Source organism: Platalea leucorodia, assembly GCF_965183815.1.
Source record: "Platalea leucorodia genome assembly, chromosome: 1".
Lineage (NCBI taxonomy): Eukaryota > Metazoa > Chordata > Aves > Pelecaniformes > Threskiornithidae > Platalea > Platalea leucorodia.
Genome location: NC_138823.1, coordinates 94,410,449 through 94,433,465, shown reverse-complemented (window position 1 = coordinate 94,433,465; position 23,017 = coordinate 94,410,449). Strand labels below are relative to the sequence as shown.

Here is a 23,017-nt window from a genome sequence, read left to right as displayed (position 1 = left end):
CTAATGAAGTTTGTGATTGACAACATCTGCCAGCAGATTATCAGCTCTTGGGTTATCATGTTTCTCTGTGTTTGGGAGGAAAAAAAGACTGAATGGTGATTTAAAAAAAAAAAAAAAAATCCAAAACAATAACGAGAAAACAGAAACATGCCATGTTAGAGAAAGTACTGTGTTCTCTCCAAAGTGGTAGTTTGTAGCTGAGGTAAGAAATACAGGAAAAAATAAAACTGCTAGTTCTGTCCAGCAGAGCTGCCTGCCTTCTTTGTAGGAGTAAGGTGACCGAACTGCAGCTTTACAATATCTTTTTTTTTTTTTTTCCTTGTCTGTGTACAGAAAGTGGGTAACTTATTTTTCTTTCTCTCTACATAATTGCTGGCTGTGTTCGGAGTGATGATAAACTTTAGGAGTTTGAGTTAATTTCCCACATGATGAGTACATGGCTATCTCTGTAATCTACCTGAAAGTATAAAAAAAGTCAGGGCTGCAAGCAGGTGTGGTATTCCTGAGCTCGGGATGTGGAGTGGTTTCCATCCTATGCTGTTGCAGACACTTCTTTTGGCCTGGCAGCTGCATGACCCAAAATCATGGGCAAACAGGCACTGCACGTTTGCAGATCAGTTTTGTAGAGCACTCACACAGATTTGTGGTTGGCCTTATTAATATCTTTTTCTGTGGGGAGTTAAATTTTGGCCATTATTTCAGCGACCACATACCATGCAGATATTTTGCTGTTATGTTATTGTAGGGTCTTTTATGTATATTGCCTTATTCTATCAGAATCATGTATGCTTGCATAGAGATGTTGGTATTTTAAGAGCTCTGGATGGTGCTCAATCCGTTGATTAGGGTGGGAACTATGGAAAGGACTGAGATGATTACACTCTGAACACTAAAACATGGAAATGCATACACTTCTGAGGAAAATCCAGCAGCATAAGAACATGATTTTGGATTGTCAGACTTTGGGTCTGATAGCATTGAAGTATTTCCATTTCACTTCAGTATTCTATATATAAAACATTTTGGAAAGACAATTAAAGCATTCTGTTCCAAAAATGTCAAAACATAATCGTTAGGTACCATCAGAACATATTTCTCTGAAATAAAATTTTAAACCAATTGGAAACAATTTTGCCAAATGTTTTTCCTTTTTTGATAGTAACATTTCCCAACTGAAAATCATTCCATCGAAGTTGTGTTGATCATGTTCATTAGGAGTTGCTTTCTTGGATTTAAAGGTACAATGGTGATTGTCATTTTTCAAATACATTCACTTTACCCTTGTAAAATTATGTTCTTCCTCAACAATAAAGGGTATCTACACAGCGGTTTCGATGTAATTTTCTTGACTTCACTTTTTTGTTTTGGTAGAGGAGAGTTTTGAATGGTAATAACTTGGAGGGAGAGTTTGGAGCACATATATGGCATACAGAGTTCTGGAAAAATTCAAATTTTGTAGTTGGAAGACAAATGAGTGGGGACTTCCTCAAAAGACTGATTAATGGACTTTGTTATTTTAGTAAAGGCACCCAAATTGAGTAAAGCTGATGTGTTTGTTTTCAGAGACATTTTTGTGTTCTTTGTATAGCACAATAGAGCAGGGACATTTTTCTTTTTACGTAAGATTTAATTACCAGTAGAATTTGTTAGAGAACTAATGAGAGTAATAGAAAAATTACTGCCTCTGGCAGTGATTCATGCCAATAGACATATGCATATGATTTCTGGTAAATGAAAAACACTTTGTTATGTAGTAAGAGTTTTTAAGTATTGAAATGCTGTCCTAGCTCACCTCCTCCTTTCCTTAGTCTTGGATGTGGCTTTAACATTTAGTTCCTCACTGTATCCGTCTGTATACTGCCCGTGATGGAAAGATGCTGACCTCGTAACACCGAGACTTATTCAAGACACTGTAGACAGACTATTATTTCAAGTATTCTTTAGAAGATCAGCATTCTGGATTTTAAAAAAATCAAAGTAATTTTGCAAAAAAAGAAACCGCAGTTGATCGAGCAATGTTTAGAACGACTTGCTGCAGCAACAGGTAGCAAGGATGCTGTCTGAACTACCTCTTTGATAAAACTCTTCCAATGTGTTTTTGGGTTTGCTGACCAAGAAAGTACAGTCCTAGATTGTACATAGTTGTCTGCTTTTCCAAGAAAAATGGGCATGAAAAGAAAACTTTCTTGATTGTTTTCTTGCATGTGTGAATAGTTGGGCCAGCTGTTCCATGACTTTTGCACACAACTCAATACAGAGGATGTCCACAGTGAGGAATACTTTCTGGGATTCTTCCTGATATTGTAGTTCTTTCTCAAGAATGAAGATGCCACAAATCATTCAGACAGTATTCTGGCTAGGATGGCATTATGGAAAATGGCCTTTTTTCCCTTACTTTTTTTCTACTTTTTATTCTATTCCTTTTCACCTGATCTCTGTATAAATTTCTAACATTTTTCTCAGGATGCAACACACAACTGAACGTTTAATATGATAATAGTGAAAGAATTCAGTTGTGTTCAGATGCTGTCTTCCTTAACAGAATGTGTATGAAATAAAATTTTTAAGTTATTCTTCAGGAAAATTTGAAGGTCCTGTGCTGTGAATGGCTTGACTGGTATTCAGAGACTCATAATACTTAGGACTAGACTTTTTTTCAGCATCATGTTTGTTACAAAATCTTCAGAAAAGCTGCTGCTTAGATATATTTTTCTAACTTTTAAAATAAATAGCAGTTGGTTAAATCACATTTAAGTCTTCTAAAGAAAAGAAGCCTATGCACAAAGTAAATACTACATGTGTGTATGCATGTATGAATGTATTGGTATCAAGAGGTCAGGGATTTGCTTCTGCTCCATCCCAGTAATCCTTTTTCAAAAATCCCTGTTTAAAGCAAGTTGTGAAGCCATTGTGGAAGCTAGAGGAAGTATGATAGGTGTGTTAGTCTTCTGACAAATGAATCTCCATTGAATTGCAGTGCTTTTTTTTTTTTTCTTTTTTCTTGAACCCGATAGCATTTAGGTCAAAAGATGTTTAACTTAAATTTAGAAAATGCTGATATGTAAGTTGACATAATTAACTGTATTTTGTTATATACTTTGCAAGAAATTGCCAGGTCTTGACAGTCCTTCTGAGTCTGCTTGTCTTGACATATCCTGGTCTGGAACCATTGGAGACCTGTTTCTAAATTATTAGCTTGTATAAAAGTAAGATTATTTTGGCTGCCAGAGAAAGTATGTGTTTAAAGAAAAAAAAAATGAAAATCTTTCCCTGAAACTATAATCTGTTCTAATATATTGGCAATAAACACTAATCCGTTATGGTATTGAAGCTTATATAATTGAACTTGGTTCTGTGACTATGAGAATAATTTATTGTGTACTGTGAGGTCAGTTTTTACAGACTTGTCTCCATCTTTCTCTTGCACAGCATGTGATTTCTGCTATCTAGTATTTGCTTGCAGAATACATGGTATTTTTGCTTGGTAGTATCTATTTACTGGCATTATTTGTTTCTCCAACAAACATGCATATAATCACAATGCTCAGTTGCAGTCACAGGCAGATGTAAACATCTGTATCATTTGCATAAGCAGGAAAAATGTGGACACATGTTTCCTCAGAGCCTTGGTGTTGGAGAAAATCGGTTTATCTTGTGGATAGCCACCACTGGTGGTTACATGTTCAGTGAATGTTAAGCACTTTTCTGCAAACTATGTTAGAATAGCAGTGAAAGAGTTAAATGTAGTGGTGGGGGAGGGGGTTCAGAAACCATCATTTATTTTGCATTGTTAATCACAGTATAAGAACAGGGGAGCTGAGAGTGGAAAGGGCTAGGTACAAGCCATCGCATTTTGTGAAGTTTTGGATTGAATCACTAATAGAATTCTTTGTGAAACAGTAATTCATTCATGCATCAAAATGTGCCTCTCCTTGTAATCAATGTTTTTATTTATTTAAATAACATCAGACTGCTTCCTTCTCAGGGAAATGTTTTGAAGTCAATACAGCTCAAATGAAGTGCTTAAGACATAGTACAAGCCGCAGTACATCCTAGAAGTTTATAGCTTGAATTATGTTCTGGATGTCAAATAGAAGTGTGCTGTGTTGCCTTGAAACTAACCTGCTACTAAGTTCCAGAAAACATCTTTGACTCATCTAAAATATTACAGCTTTTTTTCTGGTCCAATAAGTTAGCAAATAGGTTTTCAACTTAATGGTCTTCGTATGTAAACTAGTTTTGAAGGGAGGAACATTTATTGATTGATTTAAGTAGTTTTATCACTGTCCAAAGTAAATTAGATGCCTCACTCATCATGGTTTTTCCCTGACCTGACTAATTTACAATATGAAAATAAATGTTCAAGTGTTTTGTTTACAAAACAGTAAGAAGAAATGTATTTTGTGTAGACCTCTAAATAGGTTTCCTGATTTCCAGAGCTAATGAGCACATTTTTTACTAAATTTGTTAATTTATTATTTTCAGTTTGTAATTTATACCAAAAAATTGCTGCCTATTACTTGCAGATTTTGAATGTGAAGCTGAATATTTATCAAACTGATGGCGGCGACTTCGCCATCACCTCCAAAAGCAATGGCAGCATAGGATGAACATAGTTCTACCAGCTACAGTGATGCAGTGTTGGGTAAATAAGTATACCATGCTTACACAGAACTCCTCGTGCTGTGAACTAGTGGCAGTGCGTACTAACCTATGTGGATTTTGAGGCTTGATTGTGGGGTGTTACTTCCCAACAATTTGTTGGAATCCTTGAAGGAGAAATTCTCTATCAGTGCGAGTTATTGCTGCCATTAGGTAGGGACCTGGTGCTTCTGCAACTTCTGTGGGTAATTTGTTCTGAGATTGGAAACCTTTTCTGCTACCCTGGGGAATGAAAGGTCATGTTGTGTGTCAAAGGGAACGTAATCTGCCCTGGTCATAAAATGTTATACTGAAAACATTGTTATGATAAATAGACCACTATTCATACCTCTTTTCCTCTCCTAATATATCATGTGGTAACCTTAGCCAGTATTCGTCCGAGTTACTGAGTTTTAAGCCAGATGTTAATTCCACATTTAGAGTAATTGTTATCTGAGAAGAACTTCTCCTTACAGCTATGTGCTTATGGGAGGGAAAGGAGTTGGTATTTGCTGTATGGTTTTGGGTTTTTGTCTTACTCGTAAAGGACAAAAAGTGCTACTATCACTGATGTGAGTGAATATTGTGACTTTAAATTAGCTATTAAGTACTATCTAGGTTTTTTGGTAACACATTTTTGGCTTGAAATGCAGAACCTTTTGTGATATATAAATGTACCAGTCTGAACTTACTCTTGTTCAATAGAATATATAGATAGATAGATATTATAGAAATAGAATAAGGTGATTTTTTTTTTCCTTCATAGTGTAAGCCTCTAAGAGAGAGTGTTAAGAGGTTGACTGGAAAACTCTTTAAAACTACTGACCTTTCCCTTAGCTTTATCTTCACCTTTAAATTTTAACATCTGAACTTAACATGCTTAGGCTTGACTAGATTAAAAGACAATACTTTGTCAATATTTCTCTTCTTGGAGAAAGAAAAAATCTCTCTCTTTGTCTTTCTGAATATTTCTGATCTCCCTTTCTGTTACAGTGGTTAAACTGCTTCAGTGCACAGATCTGTCGGCAGGTTTGTTCAATGACTTCTGTTTGCTGGAATAGTATAGCTTAAGTCTTAAATTTAATCTCATTAAATTATATATGGTCTGATTGGATCAAAGTATTGCACTGTATGCTGGGATCTACAGTTTGGAGAGTAAGAGTGTACGCACCACAATTTTAGAGGTGGAGGCCATACAAAGCACAAAAAAACCATTTTGGCTGGTAGATGCTCTTAGTTTCATAATTGGCAGATAGATCATCCATCCTACATTGATTTTTTTAGAGTAACTGTGGGAAAAATAATATGAAAATATTTTTTCTTTTATGTGAAGTAGCTTTCAAGAATGTTGTATTACTTCACTTAGGGTTTAGTATTACTTGGATTCATGTGTTACTTCTGGACTCCAGAAAGATATGTAGGGCATATAGGTCCTGAGAAGCTGAATTTATTTTACTGGAGCTAGCGGAGGTCTCGGGTATGCCTTAGCTGATCATCGTTATGCTCCAAAGATCAAGAGCTGTGGGCATGTTGTTCCATAACTGGCCTGCAAAGGGACTGGCTTTTTTCAGTGTTTGTTTGTGCTGATAGCACCTGGGAGGTACAAGGAGTGGAGAGCCATACAGTGTGGAAAGTGGTGGTGGACAGTTCTGGTGCATAGAGGTATAGAGGTTCTGTGTAGTTTATGTGGATGAAGATCAGCTGTGCCTGCCTCAAACCCTCAAATCTGCCTCTTTGACACGGTCTGTGAGTGAACCAGTCACTCAGCTTTGCCAAGCAAGATATTCTTTTCCCTTCAGACCTTGCCTCTGTTCACCCATGGTTCCTTCTGCTCTTTTATCGTGAAAGAAGCTGCCTCTGATTTCCCGTGGGGATGAAGTGACACCCAGAGTTTGTACCCATTGTATTTGAGTTACTGTTCCACTTTTGGCTGAGGCTGAGGTTTTCAGCCCCCATTTCCTTTGTGCTAGTGTTATCATCTGTAAAGCTTGTGAAGACTTCCATATCCTGTAACGAATTAAATAGAAAAAATACAAAAGGAAAGATGTAGTTCACTTGATTTTTCTGTGCCTTAGGTAACATTCATAGTGTACAAAACAACCTGCATTTATTTTTTTTTTCTGAGCCTCTGGTAACATAATCACAGTAGTCTGTATCTGAGCTTCCTGAAACATTTCATGTATTGTCCAAAGGCACTATATTTACAATCCCAAATGTCTAAAAATAATATTTAGTACTCTGTTGTATGCACAAAGTAGGATGGTGATTTTGTGTTATGCATTCCAAATTGATTTTTTTAGGCTCTAGATTTGACTAATAAGCTTTGCATATATTAGAATTTTCTATGCTGCTAAGTATTAGATTGTAATTTCAAATATCCATCATTGTTGTCAAAATTGATGTTGCAGATTTGCTAAACTAAACATGCAGTGCTTTGCTATAAATGAGGGAAGGTCATTGAGCCATATGGTGATGGGAGGTCCAGTGGGGGATGTTTGTCACTACTATCTGAGTTATAAGAAACAAAGATTTTTTGGATAAGCTGTAAAGCTGACAGAAATGGATGAGAGGATAAAGTTTGGAGAATAACTCCTATATTCCAAATCCTGTAACTTCTAGTGTGTTGTCTATAAGCAGACAGAATGGGTGGTCTGTCGCTTCATATGGATTGTTTAATAAATTATATTTGTGGTTTATTGTTGTCTTTGTCATGAGATGACTGGATCCTATCTAATTTCAATGTAATTCTTTTCCTAGATTCATTTTGGACCTGTGATGCTTAAATTCTTCTTTCTCAAAAAGTGCAGGTTTACTCGAGCAAAAATGAAGAGGCAAAATTAATTGTCTTTATTACTAGAATCCAAGGATTGCTTTTGCAAAGTAAAACTTTGTTAGGAGTCTGTTCTGTACGCTCAAAATTACTAGCCTGTCAAAATGACCAACAAAGCTTCACCTCAGATAACCTTTAGAGAACTGTTTCTTGAAGTCTTTCGTAAGTCAAAATATCTTGGTTATTATTTTAAAACTGTATGCTTTCAACATACTTCTGGTACTCAATCCCTCTTCTAAGGAATTGGCATTTTTGTTATTTCCATATTAAAAGAATAATATGGGTACTGTAACTAGATATTTAGTAAATCTAAATCTTTAGTTTCAGAAATAATGCTGTGCTTCAGAAACATCCTATCAAAATCTCATCATCATCCAGACCAACCACACTGCAGTCTAAGAAGTTAGAATATCCCAAGGCTTTATACCTTGCTGCTTAATTAAAAAAAAACTAGGCGCTATTGTTTCATCAAAGACAAATCATTTTCCATTGACAAGTGGGAAATACTTGCATCCAGCAAGGCTGCTTAGCACCCAGTGGGTTTCTAAATAAACAGTTACCATCCCCAAGAGGCGGAATACCTCTGGGGATAGCCATCTTCAGGGTACCCAAGTCACAAGCTAAACTAAGTCTCTTCTTAGAATGGAAGGTAACGGCTAGCCATGCTGAAGAGAGAAATTTTGGCCACAGCTTTGGACTAAAACTCTAATCTTTCCAGAAAAGTATAATGGAATTTGTAATGGTAATTCACAGCAGGCCAGGCCTTTTTTAAGAACTGTTCAGAAATAGCAGCACAGCAAATGGAACGGTATATATCTGCCTCAAAAGGAAGAAGAGAGAAATCAGCCTTGTCAGGATTTGAACTTGTGGTTTCAAGGCATTCCCCACCTGGTAATTGGAGTGCTGAGCTACCCGAGTGTCCTGGTGAGCAGTTGGCAGGGTCTTCGCAGTGAAAGCTTAGAAGAGAGCTATTTGTCATTTCAGACCATCAGGACACTTTTCATCTGTGGCAAATTCCGTTTCTAGTTCCTGCAGCACATCCTTGCCCAGTACCTCGTTAACTGAACAACTTGTTCGATTGGGTCCTTCACTGGTAACCCTCTTTTTTAACCTCTTCTGCAATATAACATTGCAGTTGCAACTCCAATTAAGATTAAAAGAATGCTTTCATTTGGACATCTTTCCTTTTTTCTTTTAACCCTGACCTTCTGAAAAGCAATCCCTTCTGCAGAGATTCTTTACACTTAGAATTAAGCCAATAACTGTTTTTAGAAGTATAGCAACAAAAATGTATGTTTCAAAGAACTGCAGAAATAATCAGTTAACTATGAATAGCACTGGTAGTGTTCTGGGAACATGAAGATGATGATGTTTGGGAACAGAGGGTAAATCATACCTGATTAACAATATTGCCTGGATTTGTGAACAAGGGGAGAGCAGTGGATGTTGCTTACCTCTACTTCAGGGAGGCTTTCAACACTCCCACAACATTCTTGTATCCAAGTTAGGGTCTTACGGTCTGGATGGGTGGACAACCATGCGCAGGATGCCGGGACTTAGAGGATGGTAGTTAACAGGTCTTCAGGGGTTAATCCTGGGGCTCATCCTGTTTCACATCTTTATCAATGACCCAGAGGAAGTAATAGTGCTTGCTTATTAAGTTTGCAGATGGCACCAAATTGGGGAGCCAGTGTGCTCAAGGGCAGGGCTACAGTCCAGAGGGGCCTCAGAAGCCTGAAGGAAAAGGCCAACAACAACCTTGTGAAATTCGGTAAGGACAAGTGCAATGTCCTACACCTGGGAAGGAGATGCCCCAGTCACACAACAGGCTGGGGACTGACTGGCCAGGGAGCAGCTCTGCCGAAAAGGGGCTAGGGATCCCAGCAGACAGCCAGCTGTGTGCCCTGGCAGCAAGGAAGGCCAAGAGCATTCTGAGATGTATCAACAGTTGCTCAGCCAGCAGACTGAGGGTTTATCCCCCTCTACTCAGTGCTTGTTAGACCACATCTGGAGTACTGGATCCAATCTTGACCTCACCCCACCCTCCATAGAGGAAAGACATGGATAACCTCAAGCAAGCTCAGCAGAAACCACCAAGGTGGTTGGGGGCTGAAGCACTTGCCCTGTGAGACAAGGCTGAGGAAGCTGGGCTGGTTCAGCCTTGAGAAGAAACAACATTGAGGGAACCTAATAGCAGCCAGTACCTCAACGCATCCAGAGGTGTCTGTCGGGAGAACAAGAGGCAGCAGATGTAAAGTGAAGGAAGAGAGGGTTTCAGACTGGCTTTAAGGAAAAGCTTTTTCCCCACAAGGACAGCCAAGCAATTGAGCATGTTTCCCAGAGAGCTGGTCCGGTCACCGTCCTGGTTTTCCAGACCTGACTGAGCAAAGCTGTGAGTAGCCTGGTCTGATCCCATCGCTGACACTCCTTTGCGCAGGAGATGGGGCTGGAGACCTCCCAAGCTGCTTTCCAACATGAATCTTTCTGTGATCCTGTTGATCAGGTGGTCATCCATGCTCTCTTCTTTGAAATCAGTAGAAGTACAAACTGATGAAAGGATACAGTCAGGAAAAAAAAGCCCTTTCCTAAAAACAGCCACAAGTCTCTCTCTCTCTCTCTCTCTCTCTCTCTCTCTCTCAAAATGTGGGGAGGCATTTTCAGTTTTTAGATTGATTAAAGAAAATGAAAGCAAACTCTTTTGAAATAGACACGCATATTAGAAGCTTTTTCTCTTTCTCATCTAGGGCAGCTTGTGGGAGAATGCTGAAGGTTTTATTTGAAGTTTGAGATATCGGACACAAAGTAGCAAGATTTGCTTTAGAAATAAGTTACAAATCCTTGTATCTGATTATACAGCCTGTATGGTATGCACTGGGTCACAGTCACCAGCTCTCGAGTGTGTTTTCTAATGTTCATCAATTTTTATCCCTCTCCTCTCTTCTTTTGGCATAATCCTCTCTCATAAAGTACCTGTAGTGCTCTTCTCTTCCTGACGTATTTCTTGTCAATTCCACTGGAACTCATATTTTGTATATTAGCAGAGGAACCAAGTAGTGGCTTGTGGGTTTCATTCTATAGGCTTTTTGTGAAGACTGTCTAGGGACTCTGATTAGAAAATTCAAGGAAATAATAATGGGTTAACCAACAATGTAATTGTTCTGTTTCTTTACTCTTCTCTCCTCCCCTCCTATCTTCCAGCCACCACCTCCACTCCCCCAAGCAAATCCTAGTTCCAGGAATAGGCTTTGCTTTGATTTTGGAAAACAGGCAGGTGTCGTTGTTGTTGTGCTGTAACTTGAGGTGGCAGTGCTGCTGATAAAACATTGCATCCACACCCTTCTGTTGGTCCTGTGTTTAATTAGACAAGTCACAGCTACTTCCCTATGAAGTTCTTACCTCTCAGTCTCATACACATATCTGTTGCCAAATGTTTCTTTTTTTAGTATTAAATGGTAATTGCATGCAGCTTTTGCCTCACCTTTATTGGTGTCTTTTAATGAGACCTTTATAGAGGAAAAAATAATGTAAATACATACATATATATGGAAATATGTATGTCTAAGCATAGATATATAAATAATAATTCCCTCTGAAGTAACTCAATACATGGAGACATTCTCACTAACGCTAATAAAAGATGAAGGTAAGCTAAAATGATTTTTCTGCAGATATTTTTTATTATAAAAACTTTCCATTTTTAAATTATATGTAATTCTGAAAATTCAGTTAGACAAACCTCATCTGGTGCACATTTTGCTAGTCATAGTGGGAAATTCTGAAAATTCATGCTGTTGTTACCGTAAGTTAGTAGATGTTAATTGGAAGGGAGAAGTGGTAGGAAAATATAGTTAGTGAAAGGAAATGATGACCTTTTATAAAAAGGATCCCTCACTTGGTATAATATTACTGTATTGTAAATCAATATCTCACTTTTGCATGTTGTGTCATTAAATAAAAGCGTCATATACTTCATTTCAGAATTATTAACCACAGTGGGCTTCCTAGAGGTTGGCTACTGATCACTTGCCTTAATTTATTAAATAAACTTAAGCTAAGAAGGAAAAATGCATTTTACTTTATACCTTTTTTGAAAGTCTTGAATATTTTAACCTGCTGGCCTCTTCCCTTGTAACGTGTTTTGCTTGCACAGGTTGTATACCACAATCCTCCTCTTCTATCTTTGCATACATGCTCAATGACTTACAATTTGTAATAGCTGTTATGTTTTGCAGTACGTTGCCTATAACTGTCATGTGATACGTTAATACATTGTATTTGTTCACAATCGCAAAGACAAGATGCCAACATGTTTGTAAAGCTGTCTTGGAAAGATGACGTAAACCTTTCGCATGTTTTGATACTGGTAAATGCAAAGTGGTGCTGAGAAAAACATTGCTTAGCCAGGTTTATTTTGAAGGCATAGTACTGTGTACTTAAAAGCAAGTACGTCTGTGTGGTGTTCCAGCTTCTTTTCTTACACTCTAGTTCAGCAGAGCACAAAGATATGAGAGTGAAGACTTGAAAAGGAAACGGATTTTTTTTATTTTCATAAGTAAACATTTTGAAATAAAAGTATCTAAATCCCCAAGCAGCTATTATTTTCTGAAGTACCGCTATTGTGATTTCATTTTCCCTTGACCTGGCAGGCAGGTAAATACCACACAGCCGTTTGCTTGCTTCCCCTGCCCAGTGGGATGGGGGAGAGAAAATCGGAAAAAAGATAAAACTCGTGGGTTGAGATAAAGACAATTTAATAGGACAGAAAAGAAAGGGAAAATAATGATAAAAGAATATAAAAAACAAGTGATGCACAATGCAATTGCTCATCACCTGCTGACTGATGCCCAGTCAGTTCCCAAGCAGCAGCCCTGCCGCCCCAGCCAGCCTCACCAGTTTTTTGTTCAGCATGACATCATACGGTACGGCATAGCCCTTTGGCCAGTTTGGGTCAGCTGTCCTGGCTGTGTCCCCTCGCAGCTTCTGGTGCACCTCCAGCCTCCTTGCTGGCAGGGCAATGTGAGAAGCTGAAAAGTCCTTGACTAGTGTAAGCACTGCTCAGCAACAGCTAAACCATCAGTTTGTTATCAACATTATTCTCATACTAAATCCAAAACCCAGCACTATACCAGCTACTAGGAAGAAAATTAACTCTATCCCAGCTAAACCCAGGACAAGCCATTGTGTCAGACTTCACTTCTTGTAGGCTTCATTTTTTATGAGCACATATGTTAGGTTTTCAGTTGTGCTTCAGGGAAGGAAAAAGATGAATTCTTTGAAGGTAGAGATGAATGACTGAGTATTAGGAAAAAGACTGTTTTCTAACTGTAGTTCTGTATTTTTTACTGTTATTTGGGGGCATTGTTGTCTCTTAACATTAGCAGGTAGTGCCCATTCCCTGTGAGTCTGTGGTAATGTTTTGGCCCCAGCGTTGTTCTCACATTAACCCCCAACCACGCTTTCTGTTTTCTACTGATGTGCATCTGTTACCTTGCATAGCCATCCACCTGCAACGGCTTTGGTTTGGAGCCATCACACTGAGTCTGTTACGCATTGAGTACATACTTTTGATTTAATTGGGAGTTAACTGTGTGACAGATGCACGTAAGTAGGGATCACGAAAAGTGTTTTGAGTGTGCATAAGGAAGAGAGTGCTGAGTGAAAATATTCAACTGTACACTCTTGCTTGGGTCCTGCTGTCACTAGCTCGCTAGAAGGTCTTTGCAGAAGACAAAATCAAAGGTGTTATCTGTTAAAATTTCAGTGTGCTTGGATGACAAAAAGAAAAGAAAATGCCTCGTTGCATCTTTCAGCCATTTTTTAGTATCTGTTTCCAAAGAATGGTGAGAAAAATAGTAGATTGTGAAATGCAACTTGAGTTTTCATTTGCAATGATGTTTCTTAATGAACACTGTTGCATTCCTAGGACCTTTCCCGGAGGTCTATAGGAGCTGTTTGAATGTACTGCATGCAGAATTGCTTTCCCACTCTGTTTCTCTGGAGAGCTTGCTTGGTACCTTCTCGCTGAAGAGTCCACTTTCCTCATGCGACTTGCTTGGCCTCTCTGAGTGAGGTCTGTCGCAAACTGTATCCATCTAAATCAGTACTGCTGTATTCCCTCCTCCTCAGTGCTAATGCTCATCCACTCCCACGCAGAGCCGATGGAGCTTGCTAATCCAGAAAAATCTCAAAACAACAAAAAAAAGAAGTTAACTCTTTTAGTAGGTTGGCCTTCTGTCAGGTTACCAAGTCGGACTGGCTCACCACAGGGCCAAATATCAGACTGGCTGTGCTGGTCTGAAGGAGGCAGAGGGAGGGTTTGTGCCTACCAGGGATGGTGGCAAAATTGCAGCAGCTCCACTTCACTTGCATTGGCTTAAACTTGTTGCAGTGCTGTATGGCCTCAGTTCCTTTGTGCCAGCTTGGGTAAATAATCATCCGTAAGGTACAGCAACCATTTCACTTGCCAGTATGTTTTTTATCTGTCACTCTGTCTTCACATAGTGCTTCTTTTAGGTTAATGTTGCAAAGTTTTATGAAGATAGCCTTATATTCTCTGCCACTGACATTTCAAGCTGTGCCTTCAAATGGTACATGATTGGTTTTGGTGTTTATGCTTATTGAACTGAAAAAACACACCATTAGAGTAGCTGATCAGCTGACCAGTCTGTTCATCAGCCAGAAGATCTTTGGAGTAGTGCTCTAAAAAAAAAAAACAAAAGATATGTGTGTGAAGGAACATGTTCTTTTCATAGCACATGTATCTTTACTATATGTTGCTACACGTTACTGTACTTTCAAAAGAGATCAGTTGTTCGTGGACTTGCAGCAATATCGCAGCCGTAATGTTAGTATTAGCTTTTAGTACATACTCAGTTCAGAAACTCTCAAAGTGTGGAGAGTATTGAGGTTTGGAATTCACACTGCTCACAACTGTTGTTGCATATAAAAAGCTGTTCTTTAAAAAACAAACAAACAAACAAACAAAAAAAACCCCAAAACTGCCTGTTTATATCTTGACTTAACACTTTTTACGTAATTTTGAAAGAATTTGAGTATTGGAGAAATGTTCCCCTTGCATCTCTCAGTGGGGAAGAAAGGATGTTTTACAGTCATAGTATTGGGTTTGAGCTTTGAGTTCAGCTCATCCTTATTTTAAGTGATATATTGAATTTCAATGTAACCTTATTAAAGAGTAGTACTAGGATATAGAGCTAGTCTTTGAAGCGTGTTTAGAGAATACTGGAGATGTATTGATTGAGCTGTAGAATTAAGATTGTGTTAAAGCCTATGTAAAATAACTTCATCTGGGTGTTAATGTTCATAAAGGTTTAAAGAAATTGTAAAAGGAAAAAACAGTGCAACCTTCTGACTACAGGTAAAAACTGGTCTGATGATGTTTTCTAAGTACATATCTTTTCTTTCTCAACAACTGTTGGGTGTAAGGAGAGGAAGAGAGAGAAAATGGAACAATTAATGCACAATATGTACAAAACAAAAAAACCAGTCTGTAGGTGTTATACTGAACAAGAGTTTGTTTTAGTCCCATCTATCTTTTTTATGTAGATAGCATTTACTCATTTGTATTGCATTTTGAAAGACTTGTAGCCAATAATGGGTACTTGATGTTTGTTGTTGTTGTTTTTTCTTTTAAGCTAAAAAAAAAAAATATATATATATATATATATATATTAGGTCTTTGTATCTTTTGGAAACCCTTCCTTTCTTGAAGAAAATATTACATGTTTCTGCACGGTTTAACCCTATGTATGTGTCTGGGGTGATTTGAAATCCATCTGTTATCAAGCAACAAAATTACACTGCATCTTAATGATTTGGGGTTGTTTCTTTTCTAGAAGAAATAAGCAGCTTCCCCTTCAAATCTTGCTAGGACAGCAGCTGCAGATGAGAATGAGCTTACATATTTAATACATTCTATTAACTTCACACATACAAACGCACACTCACTCGCTCACGCACCCCAGTGTCACATTATAGGTGAACAGGCCCTAATTAAAAGCACGCACCATCTGCCAGTGTGCGGCAGCAGGGTGGCACTCCATAACCATCCTGATTCCTGAGACTGAAATGTATTATTTATGAGCTCAAAGAGAAAATATGCCGCTTGGCTGGTGGAGGCTGCATTAGGAGCTGGATAGCACCATCTAATGGTACGGAGTGCCGCTGGCTATTCATCTTTCCTCTTTTACTTCTCCCCTCCTCAGTCTCCTCCCCCAATATTTTCATTTTTCAACATCGTCTTTGGAGTTTTTTATGATCGTGTTTCAGACAATTTTGTGTCTCGTGTTTCACTTTTATACGAGATTGAAAAAGGTTGTTGAAATATTACACTATTTGTGGTGTTTGCAGCAGCCTTGTTTTTCCTTCCAGTGCTGCACATAGGGTTTTACTTTCTGTAGTAAAAATGATACTGATATGATGTGGTGGTAGAGAAGTGGGACACTATCAAGATAGCTGAGCAGGATCAGTTTACTGCCATTTCTCCTTCTCCCAAGCACGTGTGTAGTGAAAGTATCTACTGCTCGGTCTGAAAATTATATTTTAATATTGAAATTGGCCCTATTTTTTATTGAGCAGTACAGTACAGACTGCATAAAGGTTCTTTACTGGGTTGAAAAGAAAGGGGGGAGATTCGGAGACAGCTGCAGCTTTGGACCTTCCTCTCTGAAAGCAGAGATCATAACCTCTTCCTGCTTGCAGAGATCGTGTCTGGTTATTGCTTCGTAGTGGGGAAATGGATGAGGAGGTATTGGACTGAGGACTTTGTCAGGAGAGGGAAGGGGTGCCAGGGAAGGAGCCCTTTTTGTTGTGGTTGGACGATAGGTCTACCTTTGTTGACTGCTAGATTACAAAGTCAGAACTAGTAATAATGTATAATGTATTTAGTGGTTAGCTCAATGACATTTAGAATATGCAGAATAAGAATAGTGGCATGATTCAGAATAATTTGGGGGATGATTGTTTTTGTCCTTGGGCTCTTTGTTATGTTCTTGAGCTTTGCAGTATCCATGCCAGACATCCAACAGTATGTTTAGAGCAATAACAAGCAGTAAGGACTGGACTGATGTGTGAAATATGAAATTGTTCTACAATAACTTCTAATAAAACCACTTTTTTAGTTAAAGAATTTGGCCACTGTTTCAACTCAGGCAAGACAAGACTCTGAATAAAAAGATATATGCATAAAACTGGGCAAAATATATATGTATGTGTATGTATATTTATTTTTAAAGATCAACGTGTTTTAAAGAATGTTGAAATGTCGTAAACTGTGGCACATCTATGAATACACATTTCCTTATTGTTTGTGTTTAGAACGTATGCCATCAGAAGGATAAGAGATGCCTTCAGAGAAAACAAGAATGTAAAGGATTCTGAAAAAATAGAAGAACTAGTGAATAAAGCCAAAGCAAACCTAGAGGTTATTCATCGGCAGGTATGTTTATTATCATTTTATCTAAGAGTTGTACACTCCTCAGTTAACTGTCTTATGCCACTACAGATGGAAAAAATAGATCCTTGCTCAAAACATCTCTGGATGAAGAGTAACTATTTGTATGTGAGTTTGAGAGGGTGGGAAACGTCCGTTTATCCATGATGGTTGCAATAGGGAAATTAAGGATGTTTGTTCCATTAACTGGAACAGGCCTTGCTGTCAAAAGTTTATATGCTCTTCTGGTACCTTTTCTGCTGTTTGTTTTACTATCTCTTCACTATGCTTCTCTGTTCTGCCCTCATTTTCCTTTGAATCTGTTTCCTCTAGCTCATGTGTATTAGATTCCTTTCCTCATGCTTTCCTCCTTTCATCCTAGGTTTAGAAGAGTGGCTGTGACACACACACTGAATAGTCTTGCCTTCTGTGTTTGTTTTTCCCCACCTCCAGATACAGTGTTAGAACAGTAGCAGAACAAGAAAATCCTAAAGTGAATTAAGTAAATGCTGGCTAAATGTGTCCAAGCAGAGTGATAGATTTTTCTTTGGAAAAAGTTGAGTCGCTGGCAATATTTTTCTCTGACCTTGTCTGAGTAGCAATTATAGCATCTCTGTTCCTTCCACTGGGTACCTTATTATTTAGAAATGAATTATACTTTGTCAAACATTCAATGAAGTTGAAGTACTTTGTACTTCTCATACATAGCCACTGTCTATCTACACTGACCACTGGAAATTTGAAGAAAGCAAGCTTCTATGCCTGAACTCTCCAAGGGCACTTGCAATGCTTAAGCTGTCCCTCCTTGCAAAATCTGCACTTACTGACACCGGTCAGAGCTCAGTAGTACTTGTATCAAATATCGAATTAATATGTGCACCTGTTTCTCCATGATCTGTTTTAACATGAATCTTTTAACAACCAGCAGGTCAGTTAGCTGGATTCTTATTTCAGTAGGAAGCTGGGCCCTTTGATTTGGGAATTAAGTATGAATATTTTGGTGTAAGCTAAATAATTTCTTTGGAATGTCTTCTCCCAGGAACAGGTGTTGTTTTGTGCTACCATAGCTTTGCTATCTTTTTTTAACCCAAATACTGCTATGTTTGTATTTTAAAAGTGTTTCTTGAAGAAGCAATTCTGATTGGATTGATTCAATGCAATTATATTTAAATGTTGGGGTGTTTTTTCTCATATCTGTAGGTGATGAGTAGCATTTTCAGCTCTTCTTTTTGAGGTTTCATCTTGGAGAGCCTTGATATCCAATATTCTCCAGGGAAGTATTAGAGGCTGGAAAAGATAATGAAGGAGAGGATATCACAGGAGAAGAGTCTGAGATCACTCAGACAGATCTGACCTAGTACTTAGTTTATTGAGTTCTAATCACTAAATTTAGGTATGTGAAATATTTAATAAGTACAGATGGATTGGTGGTCAATACTCTGCTATTTTCTACACTTAAAGTTAGTATGGGATACAAAGATTATCGCTTGAGCTCACTATATGTATCTTAAATGTTACATGCATGCAAAAAATGTCACTTACCAACCCATTGATGTGTGGTGTCAGGTAAGGGGTCTCAGCCTCGAGGGTAACCTTGAGAGGCATCCCTACTCAAGGGGAGATCACCGCCACGCAGCCAGCTGCTGTGGAGGAAATGCTCAATGGACCCTGATGGCTGCAGATATTTATAGCATAAAGTGGTTGATTTGTAGTCAGATTTTCTGCTGTGTTAATGCAATTTCGGCCACTTATCAGCCCAGTCTCCAGCCAAACTGGTTTGGGTTTGTTTGGTTTTTTTTTTTTTGCTTTGGTGCTGGGTTCTCACTGATAGCCTCACACAATAGGACTAACTTCGGTTAGGCCTGCTTGCTGAGCGTCTGCCTGGACCAAAGTTCTGTTACTTTGAACAGGAGGAGTGCATCCATCACAGGGGGTGGCAAAAGACAAGAATGCACAGGGTCAAATTCTGCCACTTACAGAAACCTGCATCAAAGAAGTAACAATTTGTGGACGTGGGATCTCCAGTATTAAAATGCTACAGAAAATCTCTTCCAGATTGTGGCTAAGATAAATTCCTGTCAGCATGTCAGAAAATGCTCTGTGATGGTTGTAAGAAAGAATGTAAACATTATATCTTTGATAAATCAGGAAAACATTAGTGAGGCTACCACAGTAACTGTTTTGCCATGAAATGGATGACTGAAGTATGCTAAATTTATTTTTGTTATTTTAAAATATCTTAACTAGGACCTACTTGGCACAACTCTTTTATAATAGCAAGTACTTCCTTTTTCTGAAAAGAGTTCAATTTCAAAGTATCGAAGCTCTTGAAATAGGTGGGAGATATTGTTCTGGCTTTATAAATATGTATCTGGGATGCTAAAATGAGAACACTGATTTGTAGTATCTTAATGTTTGGGGTACCCTGACTTGATGTGGGTAGGATTTGGCTCTTGCTGGTTCTATGAGCCTAAATAATAAAAGGCAGTTCTAAGTCAGATGGTGGTTACATCTTGTTAAAATAAAAGCTTTCCAGCTTTTCTTTCAACAAAACATGGTTCTACTGACTCATCTGACCCATAATAGGTCTGAAACAGATTTTAAAATAAAACTTCTCTCACCTGTCTGAGTCCTGTGAACACCCAGATTACCTTGTTACTGTAGACCCTGAAAAAAGATAACATTTCTCTAAACCAGACTCTTGACAGGGCAGACTCTCTTCCTTCTAGGGTGTAGGTCTTGCCTTGCAAATTTTATGAAGTTTTCTTTTAGCATCAGATAGTTTTCTCAGCATCAGATAGGTCTTTCAGCTGCCTTGGGAAGAGAAGGAAGAGCAGGCCGGCTTGGTTAATCTCTGACTGGTATACCCACTCACTCTCCTTTGTAAAGGAGTAATTGGGCTTAAGGACATTTTGCATTCATTGGTTGCTAGTGAACATTTTGATCGTACATAAACATACACGTGCCTGTACGTACACAAGTATCTCTTACAAGCTTGTACGTGAACAATAGGTAACTGTTTCATATACTGGCCTGTATTTTGCACTGGTAAAATGTTGTGAATTTAATTCTTCGTTCAAGAAAATGACAGCAATAAAAAGTTAGACAAGATTTATTATTTTCTCTTAGCATGGATTCTGCTTTTTTCATTACACCAGCGGAACCGTTTTAATCTGCTACTTTTTTTTTTTCCATTTTGCTACTTTGTAGTAATGGCAAAGAAATTTTATAAGAAATCTTTCTTGATTCAAGATTGAGAGAAGTCATTAAGAGTCACATTTCGCTTTACCACATAATGCATACATCTTGCTTTAAATTTTTTTGTATATAGGTGTGAATTTTTCAGCCGGGAAGATGTTCAGAAGCAAAAAGGGCATGTAGGGTTCTAGTTCCCTGGAATAACACTGCTTGAATTTTCAGAATATGAAAATCTCTCCCCATATGTTTTAGTTTTGCAAACATAGAAAACTAGTGTTTGATACAAATATCTTAAATATATTATAATTAAACTGTTGTCAAACAAACGACATTAAGTACCTATCTTTCTGTTATGCATTTGTTACTTGGAAGGTATCTTTGTCACTGGGACATAGCAGAATAATGCAGAATGGCCTCAGTTATTGCTAAAGCTGCAGGGTTTTCCTTGCTTGTTTGTTGTTTCAAATCTCAGCTATTTAAGGGGTTTCTCCCACCAATCTGCTAAAGCTAAAGTAGTTTTAAAGTAGTTTTAAATTGGATCGCATTTTGATATCATGCCATGTAAGAATTTCAGGAAAAATATGCTTGAAAAGTAAGGAATATTAAAGAGTCTGACACAACTTCCCATTTTTAACGCTGCTAAAAGAGAGAAACTTACGTTGAAGTCTCTCTTATGTGTCACACTTCTAGAACTTTTCCAGACAAAGTATAATCGTGCTGCATTCAGTTTTGGAAGGGTGTATGTGTTTATCTTATATGTTTGCAGGAGTAACAGACAGTAACACACATAGTAACATAATAGACAACGGAACTTTTTAACAGAAGATAATCTGATAAAAGAAAATTAGTTTATCAAGATAATTTTTTGACGCGTGAGTCCCTGCAAGACCTGATGTTTGGGTAATAAGGATTAATTTTTTCTGAGTCATTCCTCCCCACCCCCCAAAAAAAAAAAGTTTTTCTAAAAAATTGAGAACTGTTGTTCTTTGCAGAATTTCTATTATGTTTCAGTGTCATCTCACTTTCAGCTGTAAAGCAAGAGATAAATATTGGAAAAATAGCAACGCTGTCTTAAAAGTAAGCTTTTCATCAGGACTATTAAAAACCTTAGCATCTAAATTCATATTAATATTTACTTCCTGTCAAATTTAATCATGCTCTGTGGAAAAAAAAATTCATTCTTGCTCCCTGTTTAATTGAAGATCTAACTAATGAAGTCATCTGACATTATTAAGACTTTATATTTAAAACTAACCAAGCATAATATAAAGTGCTTTTATTTATAAATGCAGAAGCACTGAAGCAAACATGAGATCTAGTGTAAATTTTTTTTCTAAGTTTGGGGTTTATTATGATGTAGCACATCTTGGTATTGCTGACTTTTTCATAGTGTGTCGATAGAAATTAAATAATATCCCACTTTGCTGACAATTTGTTGTTACTCTAAAATCAAATTTATATTCACTTTACATTCTAATTTATGGTTTAGTCATCAAAGTGACCATTGAAGTGTAAGGTTCATAAATAAGTATTTGAATCAGCCTAGTGGGAAATGTGAAATAGTGACAGATTACTGTCATTTTGTTCATGTCAGTCACTGTACAATTTGCTTGAATGTTATAAAAGTAGCTTTATAAAGCTGAAAAGCATGGAGGAACATTAATCTCTGCCTTAGTCCTCCTCTGCTTGTTACTGGTTTTGATTTAAATAGTCTCACTAAAGGAAGTAACAACTCTGATTCTTTTCTCAACACTGTTTGTGAAGATGGTTTTTGTGTGTTTACTGTGTAAACAGCACAATTTGTGGTGTCTTCCCTATAAAGAAGGGCGTTGTGAGAAATGCATTGTCACAAGTAAGTTTGAAATGGAAAGTTTTAAAAAGTTTTGAGGCTAAGTCTTGAGGTCCTTTGCGGATTATTGTAACAGCCATTACCCAGCTATGCTAATATGGCTTAATTTGTGAGTTTCCATCACTATTGGAATATGTTAGCGGTAGGAGAATTTGCCCTGAAAATGTTACTGCTGTTGCTGAGGTTTAAGATTTATAGAAGATTTATAGAAGCCAGTTTGAAGATAGGATAATTCTGAGTGTTCTGAAGTATTCACTAGTTTTCTTTGTGGCATGCTGTCTCTCAAGTTTTGAACTGAAAATATAAAAGTGAAATTCAAAAAGCTATATTAGACCCATGTGCTCTGATTAAATCCCTGTTTTAATTTATAGGACATCTCATTTTTACGTATTCCTCCACAGTACTTTCTTCTCAGTTTTAGATTGTAGCTGGAAACTACCAGTGATCATCTTGTCCAGCAAAGAAGGATTACTTTGATTTTCCTGGCAGCTTTAGTATCGATTGTACTATTTTTGGCATCACACAACTGCAGTACTCTTCAGTAAAACAGTTTTGATATTTCACAGCCTTTGTTTGTCCCTTTAAATAATCCAAACTGATGAGAATCATGGTTTGCACAAACCTTTAGCAGGGAGACAAGAGATGCACCGCGAGCAGTTAGACAGTCAGGACGCATGGATCTACTTCCTTTACAGCTTGCTGGTCGTTGGCGTTTTCTAAGGGAACAGATGAACTTTTCTTTTTCTTTTGAGTTGTTCTTCCTCGGGCTTGACCTCTCTTACTGTTCCCTTCAGATGTGTAGAAGAATGAAGGAACGTGGTTTTGAAGTATGAGAACTCTATTAAAAAGGTTCCACTGACAATGATAAATATTGAGTACTTGCAGCATTTTTCATGTTTGCAGCATGTTGTAAGTCCATTCTAATCCTTGCAATATTCATTGATTAGAGTAACTTCAGCTCCATTTCTTTTAATTAAATGCTTCATGACTATGCCTTGATAAAAACCCATGTCATACTTAGTGTGAGATTTCAGTCTGATATTCTTGTGTT

General features: G+C 37.7%; 1 protein-coding gene across 1 annotated transcript in view; it reads left to right on the top strand.

Annotated features, from left to right (window-relative positions):
• The window catches only part of LYRM4 (LYR motif containing 4), a 100,165-nt gene that overhangs the window by 7,076 nt on the left and 70,072 nt on the right, over positions 1 to 23,017 (top strand). Inside the window, 1 exon segment of the mRNA XM_082325136.1 lies at positions 16,805 to 16,925. Coding sequence (XP_082181262.1) covers positions 16,805 to 16,925 — 121 coding nt within the window.